The sequence below is a fragment of the Uncinocarpus reesii genome, genomic scaffold (assembly GCF_000003515.1).
Source record: "Uncinocarpus reesii 1704 scaffold_1 genomic scaffold, whole genome shotgun sequence".
NCBI classification, from domain to species: Eukaryota; Fungi; Ascomycota; class Eurotiomycetes; order Onygenales; family Onygenaceae; genus Uncinocarpus; species Uncinocarpus reesii.
In genome coordinates, this window is record NW_003052500.1 from 6,705,069 (window position 1) to 6,721,833 (window position 16,765).

The window sequence follows — 16,765 nt, forward strand, 5'->3', positions numbered from 1 at the left end:
GCAGCGGGGTCCGAGACTTGTAATCGCCTGCTTCGACGTTTGCATCTCCTTGAATGAGAATGCGGGTTACTACCTCAAAATCTTTACCGGCTGCCAAATGTAGTGGTGTTTGACCCTTGCTATCTTGGGCTTCAATATCAGCCTCACTCTCATTGATAAGCATTAGAACTGTCTGGTCGTGTCCATTAGCAGCTGCTAGGTGCAGCGGAGTCCGTTCTTTGACATTCCGGGCCATAATATCAGCGTCTGCCTCAGCTATAAGCACCTGCGCAACTTCTTTGTGGTTATTGGCTGCTGCCTTATGCAGAGCGGTCTCGCCATTAGTATCCTTGGCCTCAACATCCGTGTTCTGACTAAGGAAGAGAACTATGTCCTAGCGCCCCTTCTTCGCTGCCCAGTGCAGCGGCGTTGCCTTTTGCCTGTCCACAAGGCTGGCTTCTGCGCCGTTCGATATGAAATGCTCCACCAAAGCCATCTTCCCCGTAATAGCCGCCAGATGCAGCGGTGTGAGTCCGAGTCTGTCACTGATGGCCAAATCCTTCATATTCCATCCTAAATGGGCAATGATCTCGAATACATTATCCACCTGGGCATTTGAAACTGCGGCCAAATGCAGCGGGGTCATTCCATTTGCTTCGAGGGCAGCGGTGTTTGCTCTCTTCTTGACTAAGAGTTGCACGACCTCCTCATGGCCATAGTATACCGCCCAATGGAGCGGCGTTGAGCGACAGTTGTCGAGAATATCGACAGTTGCCCCCACCTCAATCAGGAGCTTTGCAATTGAACTGTGGCCTTTCTCTGCTGCGCAGTGCAATGCTGTCATGCCATCTCTGCCTTGCAAGTCAATGTCTGCACCGTCTTGCAACAAGGCCCATGCAATTGAAGCGTGGCCTCCCCAAGCCGCACAATGCAGCGGTGTCCATCCACACAGACTTCGCGCTTTCACTTGGGCTTGGGGATCCCATTTGCCCAAGAGGTGCCTAACACAGTCTTCAACGCCGATAAGTGCTGCATAGTGTAGAGGTATCCATCCCACCAGGTCACTGGTGCATGGGTCGTTTCCGTGCCCCAACAACTTCTCAACGCCATCGGCGTACTCCATGATCACAGAATAATGAAGAGCTGTGGGTCCAATAATGTCAACTTTAGTTTTTGCATCTGAAGCAAGCCACTCATCATTTGACAGCCAATGGAACATCATATTATAAAGCGGAAGCCCATCATACACGATTGAGATGGAATTTACATTCGAGCGTTTCTGAAGGTCAAAGACCGCATCCAAACCGCTAACTACTCTCTCATCAGCGAGAGTCAGCTCTTTGTCCATGCAAGCTTTGAATTCGACGAGTAGTTTAGTAGCCTTAACATTTCGGCATTGCCGCGTCCAGAGCTCGATTCTATTTCCAACTCTATGAGTAAACTCATATAGAGCTGCAGTAGCCTTTTTGGTGATAGGGTCGTCGTTGTCAGAAGCCATACACGTCCGAAAGAGCCAGACATAGACATCCGTGGCTCTGCTCCAATGACCAACCGCCTCGTAGCCTCCAGCGATACGCATCGCGTGGTCTAAGATGCAAGACGGCTCAGGGAGCTTTCGATGCCAACTGAGAGGCGAAATGATACTGAGATAGATGTCATTTAAGCCTTCAAAGATCCCACCTCCATGCACTTTGACAGCGTATGCAACTTCTGCCAGGATCGAGTTCCAAAGCTGGATTGATCGCAATTGATCGGTCCCTGATGGCTGGGTTTGCTGTGGATGGGCTCTTGTTTCGCCTCCGAGTTGATCCATGCCGCTTGCCACGCTCCATATAAAGACCGAGAACAAATCTCGCGCATAAAGCTTTTCTATCGGCAAATCTGACACTGTAGCAAGGTACTCTGCCACTGGCGCTGGGCTCGCCGCAATCGGAGCAGGCGTGTCGATGTCTGCAGGCAGTGGAGACAAACGAAACCTTCTCTTAGCAGGACGAGACTTGCTCTTTTTCCAAGGGTCATTGAGGCAGAAACCCACTACTCTCCTGCCTTCGATCTCAACAATCCTATTCTGGGTATCGTCGTTCGGCATGCCCTTCACAGACGCTAGCTTGGGTTCGGGAAGCCCGGGGCTATCACCGCTCAAAAGCTCTTTTGCCCTAACAACGTCTGAGGTCCCATCAACAAGGTACCAAGTTAAATCACGGATATAGCTTGGTGTTGCGTGTCCAAGTAATCGGACACATTGCGGCCTGAGGGCTTCATGTCCACTTCGAAGCCAGTCAACTCCGCCCGCCGTTGCCCAATCGTCCGGTAGCTCACTACTGGCTGCTTTCTCCGCGGTTTGCTTGACGATTTTGTCTTCCGTCTCAGCAGCATAAACCCACAGGGATAAGACGGCATCAATTTCTGCGGCGTTGGCTATCCAACGACCGTTATAGTATCGCAATGATAGAAAGATCGATCCGCAATCTTGACCCTGTACGGCCCATCTCAGCTCTCGTTTCTCCTTCCATTTATCAGGCGCAAAACGTGAATTCATGACAGCTTCAATGGAGCCTGCAAGAGAGGTAGCCAGGTCGGTTGTCGTTGTTGTCCATTTGATCAACGCTCCAATGCGCTGTCTTATCCGAACGACATCGTCGGAGCGGGTTGCTGCAGTAGTGGGCGGATTAAAGCGATGGCCCATCGGGTCGGAGACTGCTATTACACCCCATTTCCAACATCCTTCAGTCCAGATCGAATCGTCGTCATCTGTTGGATCCGTCGACCAAATCCTGTCTTGATCTTTCCCGCTGGCAGCTCGAGTAGCGAGCCAGTCGAGCTCCCGCCCATGCGGGAGCTTCTGGCTGCGAGGAGCCTTCGCCATGCCGCGACGCACGTAGGATCTCACTGCAGTCATAATCAGCGTCGCCGTTAGCTGGGCGATGGAGGCTGACCAGTGCATTACTCGAACCCCGGTGAACTGGGGTTACGAAGCCCAACCAAGCCGGAAAGCGTCCCGACTACTACAAGCGTCTGGGTTGAGATCCTTGCCCACGGAGCTGCCACCAGTATCAAGGCAAGGTCCATGACAGATTGGCGTGGCCTTTCACCACGATCACATATGAGTCAAACACTTGGTCATTGACGTTCTCCCCTCGCTGCAGCCATAAGATGCGAAAGTTTCGCGTGCCAATCGTGGTCTTCCACACCGTTTCGCGCGTACTTGACTCTACCACATATGCGCATATGAGCATCCCGATTACCAGCATGGTGGTCCCCGCAGCGTTAAGAGGGTATCCATATGGTAAGCTCGCTTCTCGTTTGATTTTGATCCCCGGGCTTGTATCGTACGCTATTATCCCGGAGAATAGGAGTGATCCTACCTGCAATAAAAAGCCAAATATAGCAAATGCTCGCGGCTCCACCGTGTTTCTTCGATCGCTCAGGTTGAGAGAAATATTAGGGAATGACCTGGTCTTCTGGCCGTGTGGGTAAAGCTTGGTTTGGGCATTAGAGACATTTTCCTCGTCTTTCAGAGTCGAAGAAGAACCGCAACTCTCGGAAACTTTTCTAGTCTGGAGTTGCGGCTTCGGCGCGATTGAGATGGACCAGTGAGCTGACCTGTCCTCTATCACCGACAGCTTGCCCTGTTCCATTGCCGCAGCTACGGAATACCAGCTTTTCTCCGGCTGATCCCCCAGTTGGGGGAAGTATACAAGTTCAGTAATTTTGGGCTCCCCCGAAAGCCGTACGACTGCTTTTCCGTTCCAAAGCTCGCATGCGTCTGATGACACTGACGTTGTCAACTCAACCTCTGCAGTCGCGATGTGTTCTCGTGCTCTGCCGATAATGGCTTTCAACCATGCAGGGCCGCCAATTCTGATAGCCCCGACAATGGCGGTAATGATACCCAAAGGGGCCTATCCCAATACCTACATTAGTTAAAGTGTCCCATCGCTATGATCTATCAAGCTTACCATTGCAAAAAGTATGTTGTCTGCCCATCCTAGTGAACCTGCCATAAACTGCTTTGCCACATGCTCGCCAAAGAGCGTAAGTATCGGTGCCAGATCGCTGAAAAGATTATTGCTGAAGTCATCACCGCTTTGGTTCGCTGCTGATACGACGGGGATATAAGATGCTGTAATGATGCTCGCAAGCAGCACATGTAGATTCGTCGAGATCTGCCATAGTCGATTTTTCTGTAGCTTTTCCTGGCAAGTACTCCAATAAATAGGTAGACTCGAGTCTTCACCCATGCTCGCCGCAGAGTCCTTGCTGGCAGTTGAGAAGAACAGTAGCTTTCCTAGGATGATGTAGGTATCGATCTGTTATGGAGCCTCATGAGCTCACCAACACATAGTGAAGCATCTCTGGCAAAGTCGAACGCCATCGCGTTGCGGGGAGCCTGACCCCCAAGACGAGGAGACATGGGCATGCAGAGCCCACATCGCATGCCACCCAGTGAGCGCTGAAGGACACTCAGATCAAAGTCGGACGAGAGTCAGCGGCCAATCAACCCGTCTTCATCCAGCCCAGAATCAAACATGCTGCATTTAGCGCAGATACGAGGCCCAAAGACCAACGACCAACCGAGCATGTGTTGACAAACATTGCGCAAGACTGTGAGGACAGACAGCCGTCCTTGTAGGGTTGATGATCCTCCCGTCGTATGTAGTCGAGACTCGAAATCGCTACAGAAGCGGCGTTTCCGTTATTCCGCCTTATGTAAGCACAAGGTGCGGAAAGAAAGCGGCCTTGGGCTTCGAGAACAACCTTGAAACCCTGATGCTGCGATTCTATTGGCGGGATCGGGTTGCCGATTTTCGGCTGCTTCAGCGGGGAACTTCGGGCGCCCTTTGGTCAGACAGCGTGGAGGCCGAAAGAAATATAAGAGGCATGTTTGATATATTACATTCTTTCAATCGTTTGATATTGCTTGTGGTGGTTGATATCAGTAACTAACTATAGATTGCACCCCTTGTTTTAATTCTCTCTCCTGTGGTGTCAGTCGCTAGTTTTTGCGTCCTACCAATTGTTTCCTTTCCCAGTCCTTTCGTAGCACAGGTTGTGCCTTGAGCATGGACGCCGACCAATTCCGGCAGGCTGCCCAATCAGCCATTGAAGAAAGTAAGTGTCGTCTGATCTAAGTGGAATCGAAAAGATACTGGCGCTGACTTGCTGCAGTTATCGAACACTTCAACACTCTTCCCTCCCGCCGTGTCCTCCCAAACATAGAACCTGGATATCTTCGCCCGCTCCTCCCTCAATCCCCTCCCAAAAGCCCGGAATCATGGGACCAAATACAACAGGACATCGAATCCAAAATCAAGCCTGGCCTGACGCACTGGCAATCCCCCCATTTTATGGCCTTCTTCCCTGCGCTCACGACGTACCCTAGTATTTTAGCCGAAATATACTCTGCGGCGTTTAGCGCACCGGCGTTCAACTGGCTATGCTCTCCTGCCTGCACGGAGCTGGAGATTGTCGTGCTGGACTGGGTCGCACAGGCTATTGGATTGCCGGAATGTTTCCACAGCACGGGGCCGACAAGAGGCGGTGGTGTGATTCAGGGTAGCGCGAGTGAGGCTGTCGTCACGGTCATGGTCGCCGCGAGAGAGCGGATGCTTCGCGATCTCGCGACGGCCGAAGGTCTAAAGGAAGACACGCCAGAATGGGAGGACAGAGTTATGGTCCTCCGTGGCAAGCTCGTCGCAATCGGCAGCGACCAAGCGCACAGCTGCACCGCCAAAGGCGCCCGGATCGTTGGAACCCGCTACCGTACTGTTCCCACAGCCCTAGAGGACAATTTTGACATGACCGGAGAATCAGTCCGCAAAGTCCTCGAAGAGTGTGAAGCCGCTGGCCTGATTCCTTACTACATCACCACCACCATGGGCACAACAAGCACATGCGCAACAGATCGATTTGCTGAAATCAAAGCCGTCCTCGCATCCCGACCTTCGTGGCAGAAGATATGGGTGCACATTGACGCAGCGTACGCCGGAGCAGCGCTCATCACCCCCGAATACCAACCCATCGCGCGCGAATGGAGCACCGGGATCGACAGCTTCAACTTCAACATGCACAAATGGCTCTTGGTCAATTTCGACGCTAGCTGCCTCTTCGTCCGCAATCGGACGGATCTCACATCCGCCATGGACATCACGCCCGCTTACCTACGCAACCCGTACTCTGACCGCCCGGATACCGTGGACTTCCGGAACTGGCAGATCCCGCTGGGTCGACGATTCCGTGCCCTCAAGATTTGGTTTGTGATGCGTGCGTATGGCTTGTCAGGGATGAAAGCGTTTATCTACAAGGGCTTGCATCACGGTGACGTGTTTGTGGAATTGTTCGGCGGCAGGAAAGATTTGTTCACCGTCGTCACGCCGCCCGCGTTTGGGCTGACTGTCTTCCGTATCTCTGATGAGGCGGCTGCCGCGGCTGGGAGTGCGAGCGGTGCGCTTACGCGTCAGGTTTATGAGAAGATCAATGCAGATGGTGATATATTCATCACGTCCTCCGTTGTTGGTGGAATATATGTGATGCGGGTACTGAGCGGATCATGGCTCTCGGAGGAGAAGTACGTTCGTAACGCATTTGAGATTATCCTGAAAACAACAGAGGAGGTACTGTCAGGGAAGCCAAACGGAGCGGAAGGGCCAAAGAATTGAAACTCGATGCTAAATATCGTTGATCTCGTGGCTGACGAGCTCATCGTAGGTATTGGTGTGACTAGTTACCTGGGAGATAGTTGATGAACATATTCCATAAATCTACTTGATATAGAAAATATATTCAACGGCCTGTTTCAGGCGGGTAGTTACCCGTGCCGCACAAGTTGGGGTGGTCAATTGCTTCCCTCTGCTCTTTTCTCGGGATGCCACTCACAACCTACCGCGGAATCCATGGTACTATTGCCACAGTGGTGCTCATGCAAGGAGTCATACACACAGTGATAGCTCTGCGAAGCGTTGGGGTTTCTCTTGATTATGGGCTGTACTTTTATGGCATCTTTGTGAGTTCCGTACGCGTTCATAAGCCGCTCCTATCTGACAACCCATTTAGACCAGAAGTCTGTTGTTGTTTTTGCTTCTAGTTCCACTTGTCCGAAGGCACCAATATGAGCTGTTCTTGAAGACTCATCTGGCCGTTGCAATTACTCTGACATATACCCCTTGCCGCCATGTGAAGGTGCTTAATAGCTTCTCAAAGAGATGCCTCAGTCTGTCCATAATGACGTTTGGCATCACCACCAACCTCCGCCTCGTGCGTTTTGTCCTGCGAAATGCTGCCTGTGGCAGGCCTTCCACCAGAGTAGAGGTGATATATTGTGGTCAGCAGACGACCACTTTTGCATTTCTGATTATGGTCAAACTCCCAAGGCGGTGGAAAGTCAAGGCGGGCCAGTGGCTTAATCTCTGGATACCGTATGTTGGGTTTGGCTATCTATTTCAGCTCCGCCCATTCATGGCTGCCTGGCAGAGAACAATTATAACGATCCCGAAGCACCGTCGCTGTGTATCCTTGCAAAACCCAGGTTCGACTTCACTCACAACCGGCTCCAGACCGGTGACCCCTTGGGGAAAGAGCAGCCACAGAGTCTAGAGCTGGTAGAGAGAAACATGTGGGCCCCAGCCCGGCAGGACGGCCTCAAAGCCAAGCGGGGATGAGTCGGTGCGAAGCCAGGGGAAACTGCTGAAACCGCGTACTCTAGCACGCCCTCCTAAAACAAGTGCACCGCAGCACTTGTCGCCAGAGGCTGGCACTGAGAGGGTCCCGATCCTCTTCAAAGCTCGCAACAAGCATGGTGAATAGGAAAAGGTACACGAGGTGCCAGTTGGCCCGCCTAATCCGCCCGCAGTTGAGCGGCTAGCCAAGAAGGATGCGCGAAACCGACATCCAACCTTCTATGACAAGAATGGACGTTTGATTGCGCCCGCGCAATGCCTTGATGCAGCGGTTGAGGATGGCACCAACACTGTCTTTATGGAATTCAAGGCCAAACCCGAACGGGGCGGTCGCCGAAACGGGCGGCGGGCTGGTAAATGCGAATTGTACACTTAACGAGGACGTTTGATAACCCGCTCTCCATTCCAGGTCTGGCTGTCCAACACCTGATCAATGACAAATTCTCGTCGAAGAATAGGTACCTGGTTTCCCGCCTCATCTTTCCACCAGGCCCTTGCAAAACATCGTCCTTGGACAATCCGGGTAGCTGAAGCAAGATCGTCCTTGGTGATCAGGGTTCTCATAGTGCGCTCCACTGAATGGCATCCTCGCATGGGGTTGCACCAGCCACGCTACATTAATCATGTGAGTGAAACTTTGAACGTGTATGAGGGGTTGTATGAGCCGAATACATAATGTAATTTGCAGTTTCTAGATAGATTGGGAGAACTGTTGACTGAGAGCAAGTGCTTAGTTGATGGTTGGTCACACGGAGCAGCTCGTACGTGAAGGCAACAAGACATCGTACAAAGTAACGCTGGTGCCTGGGTGTTGGTAAATAGATGGTAGCTCGTCAAATTAAGTCAAATGGGATATTTGGTAATGGACGGACGATATTAAGGTTGTTAGTTGACCGTATCAGAAGTGCTGCGAAGCGGGAGATCAAGTCCTTGAATCAGTCAGCAACCGGAAATGAAGAAACAGAGGGCGGCAAAACATGTTCAATTCCCTGACCTGTGCGGCGGTGCCGGGCAGTTGAAAGTTCACTGCCAGATTTCTGGCCCAGACGGTGCTTCATCTCCAAGAAAAGAAATTGCTCAGGGTCTCGGTAAAGTAGTGTTACTACCTTAGCATAACCAAGCTTTTTGATCATGGCAATGTCGGGCGATCATTGCCAGGGATATAACTGGAGAAGTCCATCATGGCACCACATCATGCCTTCAAGTCCCCGGATAAGAATAATGAGCTTCTGCAGGAGTCCCGTTCTACGCAGTACTTTATACTTCCTCTTTTGCATTTGCATCAACACATGAAATTTCTCAAAGGCATTGGCAAGTCGAAAAAGCTCTGGTAAATTTGGTTCGACAGTACTTCGTCCTTGCCCCAGATTTCGAGAGAATTAACTCGAGTTCATCCCTGCTAATGCTTCCGTGAAGAATGCTGGCACTTGAAATCGTAATAAGCTTTGCGGGGACCCTTGCTCGATATTCCAGGGCTTTCTAGAATCGTCGTTATTTCTCCTGGTAATAATAATTGTAATATGCGGTGTTGCATTAGCCATGTAGTCCCGGAGCTCAAGAGCGAGAGAGTATGGATGTTTGACATGAAGAGTCTTGATTGAAATGCTGTTGAACCAGAGATAGGTGTCAGGTACATTTCTTTCACCAAATATACTAGGCAGCCCCATCATTAGGAAAGAGCTTCGAAAAAGTAGCCTCTCTCTTCATTCACAACTTTCCCAGGGTATCACAGCATGGTCTCGCTAGCAGCCACAGTTCGCGAATAAAGAGCACAATTTGCCAAGAACACCGGGCAACAGGTTGAGGTATCTTCCCGCGAAGCGATCTTCAGGAAGCAATGTCGGATTTCTCGAGAGCCAGTTATTCAAGGTATGACCCGACTCGGTACGACTCTTCAGATCTGATCCGACAATCCTAAGAGAAAGACTGTCCTGGTTCCGGGATCCCACGTGGTCCTTGTAATAGTGCGAAATCCTAGATTGGGGAAATTCGAGCCATGCACTTGTCTGTGGATCCTCATACTTAGCAAGCGCTCTCTGGCTGTCAGAGGGTACTCAAAGGTAGGGGCGAGGACATTCAAGACTGCTCCCAAATTGCGCTTAGTGTAGCATGGCCCACGGCCCGCGTGAAGAAGCCGTCAGACATTATTGAGATGAGGCGAACGCTGAAAGCAGTTTGCCATCAGAAGCCTAAAGGGAGTATTCGCGATATTGCTTCGCAATGTCGTGACTTGAGCTCAGATCAAGGCTTGGGTCCACAGTCCAGACCGGGGCCAAAAAAGGCACAACGGGGGTAACAAGAGGTTGGTTGGGTGGCTTGCTCCGTACCCGTTCTGATTACCCCCGGGGCTGAAAGAAAAGCCAGGTTATAATTATAATCAGCTTGTTGAGGCTTTGACAAAGCCTTTGATAATACGCAAGACCACGGCCAACGTGATGAAAATGTCAGCATATCCGTGCCCAACTCCGAAGCAGAGACAGAGCGAAGCTTCCACAAACATTCTGGGGTGCTCCCGTGGAGCCCCCGTGTCCGTGGATGCAGATTCTCCAACGCCTGGGATATTGGGGCTGGGATTGAATGTGAGAATCCCAGGGCACCAGAAGTCTGAAAAGACGCATGTTGCAACACAGCCAAGCCAGACGGCCAATCAGACCACGCGAATCCATGCTGTTGGACGATGTGGGGCGGCGGGGTGATCAGGCGCTAGGCCCATTGCGGCATAGCCTGGTTACATGAGATTCGGCAGCGTGCCAAGCCTTCCCCTGTTGGAAGGAGCGAGTCTCAGATTCACGTGATCCGTCAGCCCGGATTTGGCCAGCGTGTCCTTTAAAAGGGGAAGGACCGCCCCTCTGGTCGCTCCTGCCGAAAAGCAATCTGTCCTCTCCAGCTTCCTCTTTCCCGCTCTTGCTGTCTTTGGCCGATTTCCATCGCCGGCCTTGTTTACCTAAGCTGCTCGCCCAAGAGCCCATCATGCCCGACGTGCCTCCATAAGGCCACTGTGTCCTTGACACTCGACCTGACCCGACCTCGTTGTTCTCCCCCTCTCGCTCTCTCTCTCTCTGTGAACAATCCTCCCTTCCTCCACGGTTGTCAGTGTGACCAGGCCGCCTCAAAGTGGCAAACGACGATATCCCGCAATCTTCATCATGGATTCTACATTTTCTACTTTCGACTCCATCTCTTTCGTCCAGGGGTCCGATATCCCTCAGCTCACAATCTCTCCGGCGGAAACAACGCTCAAGCTCGATGAGCTGACCCCGGAGCCCAAGGATGAGACGCCCAAGCCCGAAGAGAAAAAGCCGGTCAAGAAGAGAAAGTCATGGGGTCAAGAACTACCCACCCCAAAGACAAACTTGCCGCCAAGGTTGGTGATTCTGCGGGCTGTCTTTCTAGGGTAATATTCTAACAAGCTATAGGAAACGCGCAAAAACTGAAGATGAGAAGGAGCAACGCAGAATCGAACGTGTTCTTCGTAACAGAGCAGCCGCCCAAATTTCAAGGGAACGAAAGCGACTGGAAATCGAAAAGTTGGAAACCGAAAAGGCCAAGATGGAACAGCAGAATCGGTTTCTTCTGCAGCGATTAGCACAAATGGAAGCAGAAAACAACCGTTTGAATCAGCAAGTCGCCAAACTCTCGACTGAAATTCGCAGCTCTCGCGGCACTTCTCCTCAATCGGTATCAGCACCTTCTCCAACACTAGCTCCGGTTCTCTTCAAACAAGAACATGACGATTTAGATGTGGAGAAGATCCCCATTCCGACCCCACCCATCACCCTCTACTCTCCCAGTGCGACCATCGTCGATTCCGTAGAGACCTCCGATTTGACACAACATCCTGCAGAGATGTTGTGTGGCCTGCAGTGTCAATCGGAGGATTCGGGGAATCTGACAGTCTCACTCAATCAATCTTCGACTCCGCATCCAGCCTTTGCCCTGATGTTACAGGTCATCATGCAGCACCTCTTTCTGACGATGACTTCCGCCGCCTATTCGACGGTGATTCTTCCTCTGAACCAGATCTTTCTTTCCTTGAAGACGGGTTCTCCTTTGATCTTCTCCCAGGAGGAGATCTGCCGACACTTGCCTTTGATTCTATGGTTGATTTCGACCCCGAGCCTGGCAAAGTCGAAAACCTTGAGTCAGCGATCGGTCTTCCGGGTCCAACTTCTCACCCGATTGCTAGCGTGCAGCCCAGCTTTGGCGCGTCCACTGAGAGATGCGACGAGCAGGGCATTGCAGCTAGCAGTGCGTGATTTGCAGCGACCTGGCAGCTCTCGATCAATGACCCAGGGTAACCGGCCTAACCGGGATTGGGAGTTGTTAATGACCACGGTCTGGACAATTGATCGGATCGGGAAATCGCATAATTATAAATCTTCATCTCGGCGGTTACACGGAACCGCTCGAGCGGCACATTACGCCAGGGCGAAACACCTCTTTTTAAGTCGTTTGCGGAGTTCAAGGAGTACCATGAATGATGGGCATCACCGCTTCTAACATTATTTTGTATCACGAGCATGTTGGGGCGGGTTGGGTTTCCTTCTTGACATTATAGCCTTTTTATGCCATTCAGTGTACATGTAACACTTAGATTCATTTGAATTTACTCCATATCTTACAAAACTTTATCTCTCAATACTCTGGGCTACCATCATTTCTCGCCAATATGTCAGTGAATCTTTTATTGCTTTGGTGTCCGCTGCGGCTGGAGTTCGATCACGTGATGACTCCGCGCGACATGACGCAGTGGCCGAGACCACATCAACGAACTTTGAGCAGGCAGCGACATCGTCAACCATCGCAGCATCTGCGCTTTGAGAGCCCTCTACGGAGTATATAGTTACGTCTCTTATCCTGCTCTATTCTTTGAAACGCGCCTTGAACTCCGCTTCCTCAGTATACTTATTCCCCTTCAAATCGTCCGGCCAAAATGGGGATGCGAGATCCCCTCCTCGAAGCGATGGCCGAAGTCAAGGTATGGACCCAACTCCGACTCTTGAGAATAATATTGTACTATCACGCTCGCGGCGCCGTCTTGGTCCCTACTATTTATTTCTTGTCCCATTAAAATTACATCGACCACCGCAAAAACGCTAATGAGAAAAAAAAAAACTCAGGTCAACGCCAACCAACTCCGCAAACAAGCCATCAAGGCCGAAACAATGTCCCGCTCACAAGAAGATAAAGCCACCAAAGCCCTGAAGAAGGGCCAGTTCCAAATCTCACGCATCCATGCGAGTTCCGCGATTCGCGAGAAACGCCGCTCCGTCACGCTCCTCTCCAAAGCCGCCGAGGCGGATGTGATTTATTCCGATCTCGCGGCCGCCAAGTCCACACGCGACTCGACGCGGTCGTTGGCCAAAGCGTCCAAGGCACTGGATTCGGCGAGTAGGAGTATTAACCTCGAGCGGACGCTGGCGATTGCGAATGCGTTTGTATCCAGGTCGGAGGACTTTAAACTAGCGGGCTCGGCGTTGGAAGGGGTGTCGAGGGATGTACAAATGTCGGAGTATGGGGCAGAGGGGGCGGACGAGGAGGTTGACAGATTGATGGAGAGGCTGGCGGATAATGCGGGGGTGGATTTGAGACAGAATTTGGAGGAGAATGCAGCCCCGAATGATGACATTGGGGTCAAGGCAGGAAAGCAGAAGGAGACAGATTTTGAGGACGGGTTGGCGGGGAGATTGAGGGCGTTGAGATCGTAGGTGTGGCTGCCTCATGATCCGATGGCACGTTTTGTTTTTGGATATCTGCCCGCAAGCCGTCTTGGCGTCAAGTCCCCAGCCTGCGGAGATAGACTGATGAGTGACGAGATATATGTCCCCTGCCATTCCTAGGAGTTCGGAACGGAGTTTGGGGCCTATGGTACATTTTTACGCTTCCGAGTTTCGAAGAAATCAATTATCTCTTTTCTTCCGTTTAGCGCTATCTTGTTTGGCTCGTGAATTCACGATTCATTTCCGTGCTAGACTCATGCCATTAGATTCTGCTAAGTGAACGGTAGGCTCGGTTGACTGCTGGGTCCGTCCTGTTTCTTGCGGTTGAGCTTGGATTGGCGTTCGGTCATTTGGTACTCTCGAGATTTCTGCTTCTCGTCTATTATGCTCCTGTAGCATTGCGCCAAGCATAGGTTCATCCTCGTCTTGTATACTCTCTTGCTGTTCTGGCTGGTCATCTTCCTTTCCTGAAGGCTGGCTGTCCTTACTTTCTTTACTCAATAACAGCGCGGCATTATGACAGTCTTTGATCGTAATGCTCTGTCCACCAGCATCAGATAATATCTCGTGGTTATGTAACAGCACTCTTTTCACTTCGGTGGGCTTGTATCCTTTACAAATCTCGTTCCCAATCGCAAGTTTGACGGGCGGAAATTTCGTTTAACTTGGTCCATATCATCCATCGAATGGCAGTGTTGACTGCACGTTCCGTGATTCTATATCTCCACGGAGCCATCTTTCCAGAAGCGTTTACGGAGCTTCATCTCACAGCCCACTGCACTGCGCATGGAACACTTTCGTTTTCGAAGCCTAGGAGGAACGGCGGATCTAAAGAGATGCATCATTTAGCACTTTGCAGTTGATAACTGGTACCCCGATCTGGGAGCCACTAACTTCTGATCTTGCTTCCTAAACAATCGACACCAATAATATTCTGTTCGACAATCTGCGGACTCCTTGACTTTATTTCGCACCCAGAAATTATCCATAAATGGCCAATATATCTCATGCTCATAGTGACTTTGAACTATTGGGGCTTCTAGAAGAAAAAATCGCCGTCTCATCTCGCCAATGTTGTCCGGCGCATTGAGAATGTTATTGAATATCGGCCTTACGGGAAAGGGTATTGGGAGCATTAAGTATCCCGGGGGAAGGTTTGGGGGGAAGCTGTGTTGCACATTGGGAGCAGGATTAAATTGTGTATACAAAGCAGGAGTAACAGCCGAATTGGGGCTAGGATGGTGGATTGGAGGTCCCTGGCTCTGCGAAATGTTCGAAGTCATACGCGGCGGAGGTTGAGACGGAGGGTTTGGACGGGGGTTTGAGGGGAGATTCGGGGGAGGTTCTGGGGGAGGATTATACGCCATAGGGCCGGGAACCAAGCGAGTATAACAAATTCAAAGAACGGGAGCGCACCCTGTCTTGTCGGGGCCGCAATGGCAATTGAGGATATAAGTGAGCTTCGGGCGAGGAACTGCGATATCTGGCTGAATTTTAGGACGAGCAGTAGCAGATCGACTAAACCGTCGATCACATGACGTCGGAATGCTTCGAGTCCGTTCTGACTCTGCTTTCAATTGACAACAGCTTGCGATCACACAGAGCTTCCCTTGGAGTAGTGGCATAAATGTCCCTTCTACGGGAAGCAGAGAGATGCCTCATTAACCAGAAAACCTTTGCTGGCCTCAATGCCTTTATCACCCCGCTACAGCGAGTTGGATCTTGGGTTGACCGTGTGAAAGATGCGGACGCTCGGCGGAAGAGAGGTATGGAGCTCTAGCGCTTTTTAAACACTGACTTTCGGAATCGCTGACGCTGTCTGATGGTCTTAGGAGAATCCAAATCACCGCTAGACGGGAAACTCGTCGCCGTGAAGGACAATATATGCACCCGCGATGCTCCAACGACTTGCGGATCCAGGATGCTGGAAAACTTCACCAGCCCATTCAATGCCACAGTGGTGAAGCTGTTAGAGGAATCCGGGGCTATCATGGCTGGGAAAACAAATTTAGATGAGTTTGGAATGGGGTGTGATTTTATTTCGCGCCGCGATGCACGGTTTCATGGCTGATGGGGCTGTAGGTCTCATTCTACGTACTCGCATTTTGGTCTGGTAAAGGGGGCTTCTGCAGGAACTCAAGATCATAGCTCCGTAGGCGGAAGCTCTGGAGGGAGCGCGATTGCTGTCTCGACAGAACAATGTTATGCGTATGCCCAAGTTTAAGCTTACCCTGGCTGAACCAGCTAACTCCGGATTTAGCGCTTTGGGAACGGATACCGGTGGCTCCGTCCGTCTTCCAGCAGCATATACAGGGACAGTTGGTTTCAAACCCTCGTATGGTTTGATATCGAGATGGGGAGTAGTGGCGTATGCCAATTCTCTCGATACAGTAGGGGTGATTGGGCAAAAGATCTCTACCATTCGCGAGGTGTTCGGTAGGTTGAATGGAACGAAGGCCCAGGATCTTGTTCTAATTTTTGATGTAGGGGTGTTGAATCACTATGATCAGCAGGATCCAACCAGCATCTCGCAGGCTACCCGTGCTTATATTGACGAAGCAACCGGAATCGCGACGAAAACTCGACGCGCAAAATTACACATCGGCGTTCCTCAAGAGTATAATATTCAAGAATTAAGCCCTCTTGTCCGCGAAGCGTGGCAAAGGTCCCTTCAATATCTTCAAAGCCAGGGTCATACCATTCGACCAGTTTCTCTTCCGGCTACAAAACAAGCATTATCCGCATATTACGTGCTTGCGCCGGCTGAGGCATCCTCTAACCTTGCTAAGTACGATGGAGTGCGTTATGGTACGCGTAGTCCTGATACCGCAGATAACGCAGGCGGGTATCTCTACGCAAACACTCGCGGCCTAGGATTTGGACCTGAAGTCAAACGTCGCATTGTTCTCGGTGCGTTTTCCCTCAGCGCCGAAGCGATGGATAACTACTTTATCCAAGCCCAAAAGATCCGCCGATTAGTGCAATCAGACTTCAATGCCGTATTTGACCTTCACAACCCGTTACTCCAAATGGAACCCTTAGGTCAGGCCAAAGGCCTGAAAACCGAGCAAGCCAAGCAGGAGAAGGTGGATGTGCTTGTTTGTCCCACGGCCCCTTCTTCCCCGCCTTCGTTGCGCTCATTGGAGAACCTTGCTCCCATTGAAGCCTATACAAATGATGTTTTTACTGTTCCAGCGAGCTTAGCAGGCCTTCCGGCTTTGAGTGTCCCCATCTCCGCCGGGAATGCGATGTGTGAACCCGGTGAACCCGGCGCTGGTCCTGTGGGGATACAAATTATTGGGCAGTATGGGGATGACCAGCTAGTTCTCGATGTCGGGGGAATACTGGAGCAGATGAATGTATGATAGAGGAACGAAGAATGTTGTTATG

At 51.1% G+C, this 16,765-nt stretch overlaps 7 protein-coding genes across 7 annotated transcripts; 6 read left to right on the forward strand and 1 right to left on the reverse strand.

Moving 5' to 3' along the window:
• Positions 1–373: 373 nt before the first annotated feature.
• On the reverse strand, positions 374–4,220 carry UREG_02526 (uncharacterized protein; the record flags this gene model as incomplete). The annotated part of the gene is made up of 4 exons (XM_002542964.1): positions 374–2,868; positions 3,094–3,190; positions 3,345–3,881; positions 3,939–4,220. The coding sequence occupies 4 exons, from the start codon at positions 4,218–4,220 to the stop codon at positions 374–376; spliced, it is 3,411 nt and encodes a 1,136-aa protein (XP_002543010.1).
• Positions 4,221–5,042: 822 nt separating this feature from the next.
• UREG_02527 (uncharacterized protein) lies at positions 5,043–6,638 on the forward strand (the record flags this gene model as incomplete). Its single annotated transcript, XM_002542965.1, has 2 exons — positions 5,043–5,091; positions 5,149–6,638. The coding sequence occupies 2 exons, from the start codon at positions 5,043–5,045 to the stop codon at positions 6,636–6,638; spliced, it is 1,539 nt and encodes a 512-aa protein (XP_002543011.1).
• Positions 6,639–7,200: 562 nt separating this feature from the next.
• UREG_02528 (uncharacterized protein) lies at positions 7,201–8,186 on the forward strand (the record flags this gene model as incomplete). Its single annotated transcript, XM_002542966.1, has 4 exons — positions 7,201–7,394; positions 7,611–7,740; positions 7,783–8,008; positions 8,065–8,186. 4 exons carry the CDS (start codon positions 7,201–7,203, stop codon positions 8,184–8,186), a joined length of 672 nt encoding a protein of 223 aa, XP_002543012.1.
• A 650-nt stretch (positions 8,187–8,836) lies between these two features.
• UREG_02529 (uncharacterized protein) lies at positions 8,837–8,989 on the forward strand (the record flags this gene model as incomplete). Its single annotated transcript, XM_002542967.1, has 1 exon — positions 8,837–8,989. One exon carries the CDS (start codon positions 8,837–8,839, stop codon positions 8,987–8,989), a length of 153 nt encoding a protein of 50 aa, XP_002543013.1.
• A 1,812-nt stretch (positions 8,990–10,801) lies between these two features.
• Positions 10,802–11,911, forward strand: UREG_02530 (uncharacterized protein; the record flags this gene model as incomplete). Its single annotated transcript, XM_002542968.1, has 3 exons — positions 10,802–11,019; positions 11,072–11,520; positions 11,604–11,911. The coding sequence occupies 3 exons, from the start codon at positions 10,802–10,804 to the stop codon at positions 11,909–11,911; spliced, it is 975 nt and encodes a 324-aa protein (XP_002543014.1).
• Positions 11,912–12,588: 677 nt separating this feature from the next.
• UREG_02531 (uncharacterized protein) lies at positions 12,589–13,363 on the forward strand (the record flags this gene model as incomplete). The annotated part of the gene is made up of 2 exons (XM_002542969.1): positions 12,589–12,633; positions 12,776–13,363. 2 exons carry the CDS (start codon positions 12,589–12,591, stop codon positions 13,361–13,363), a joined length of 633 nt encoding a protein of 210 aa, XP_002543015.1.
• Positions 13,364–15,002: 1,639 nt separating this feature from the next.
• On the forward strand, positions 15,003–16,740 carry UREG_02532 (uncharacterized protein; the record flags this gene model as incomplete). Its single annotated transcript, XM_002542970.1, has 5 exons — positions 15,003–15,141; positions 15,208–15,403; positions 15,458–15,583; positions 15,636–15,811; positions 15,863–16,740. 5 exons carry the CDS (start codon positions 15,003–15,005, stop codon positions 16,738–16,740), a joined length of 1,515 nt encoding a protein of 504 aa, XP_002543016.1.
• Between the last annotated feature and the right edge of the window lie 25 nt (positions 16,741–16,765).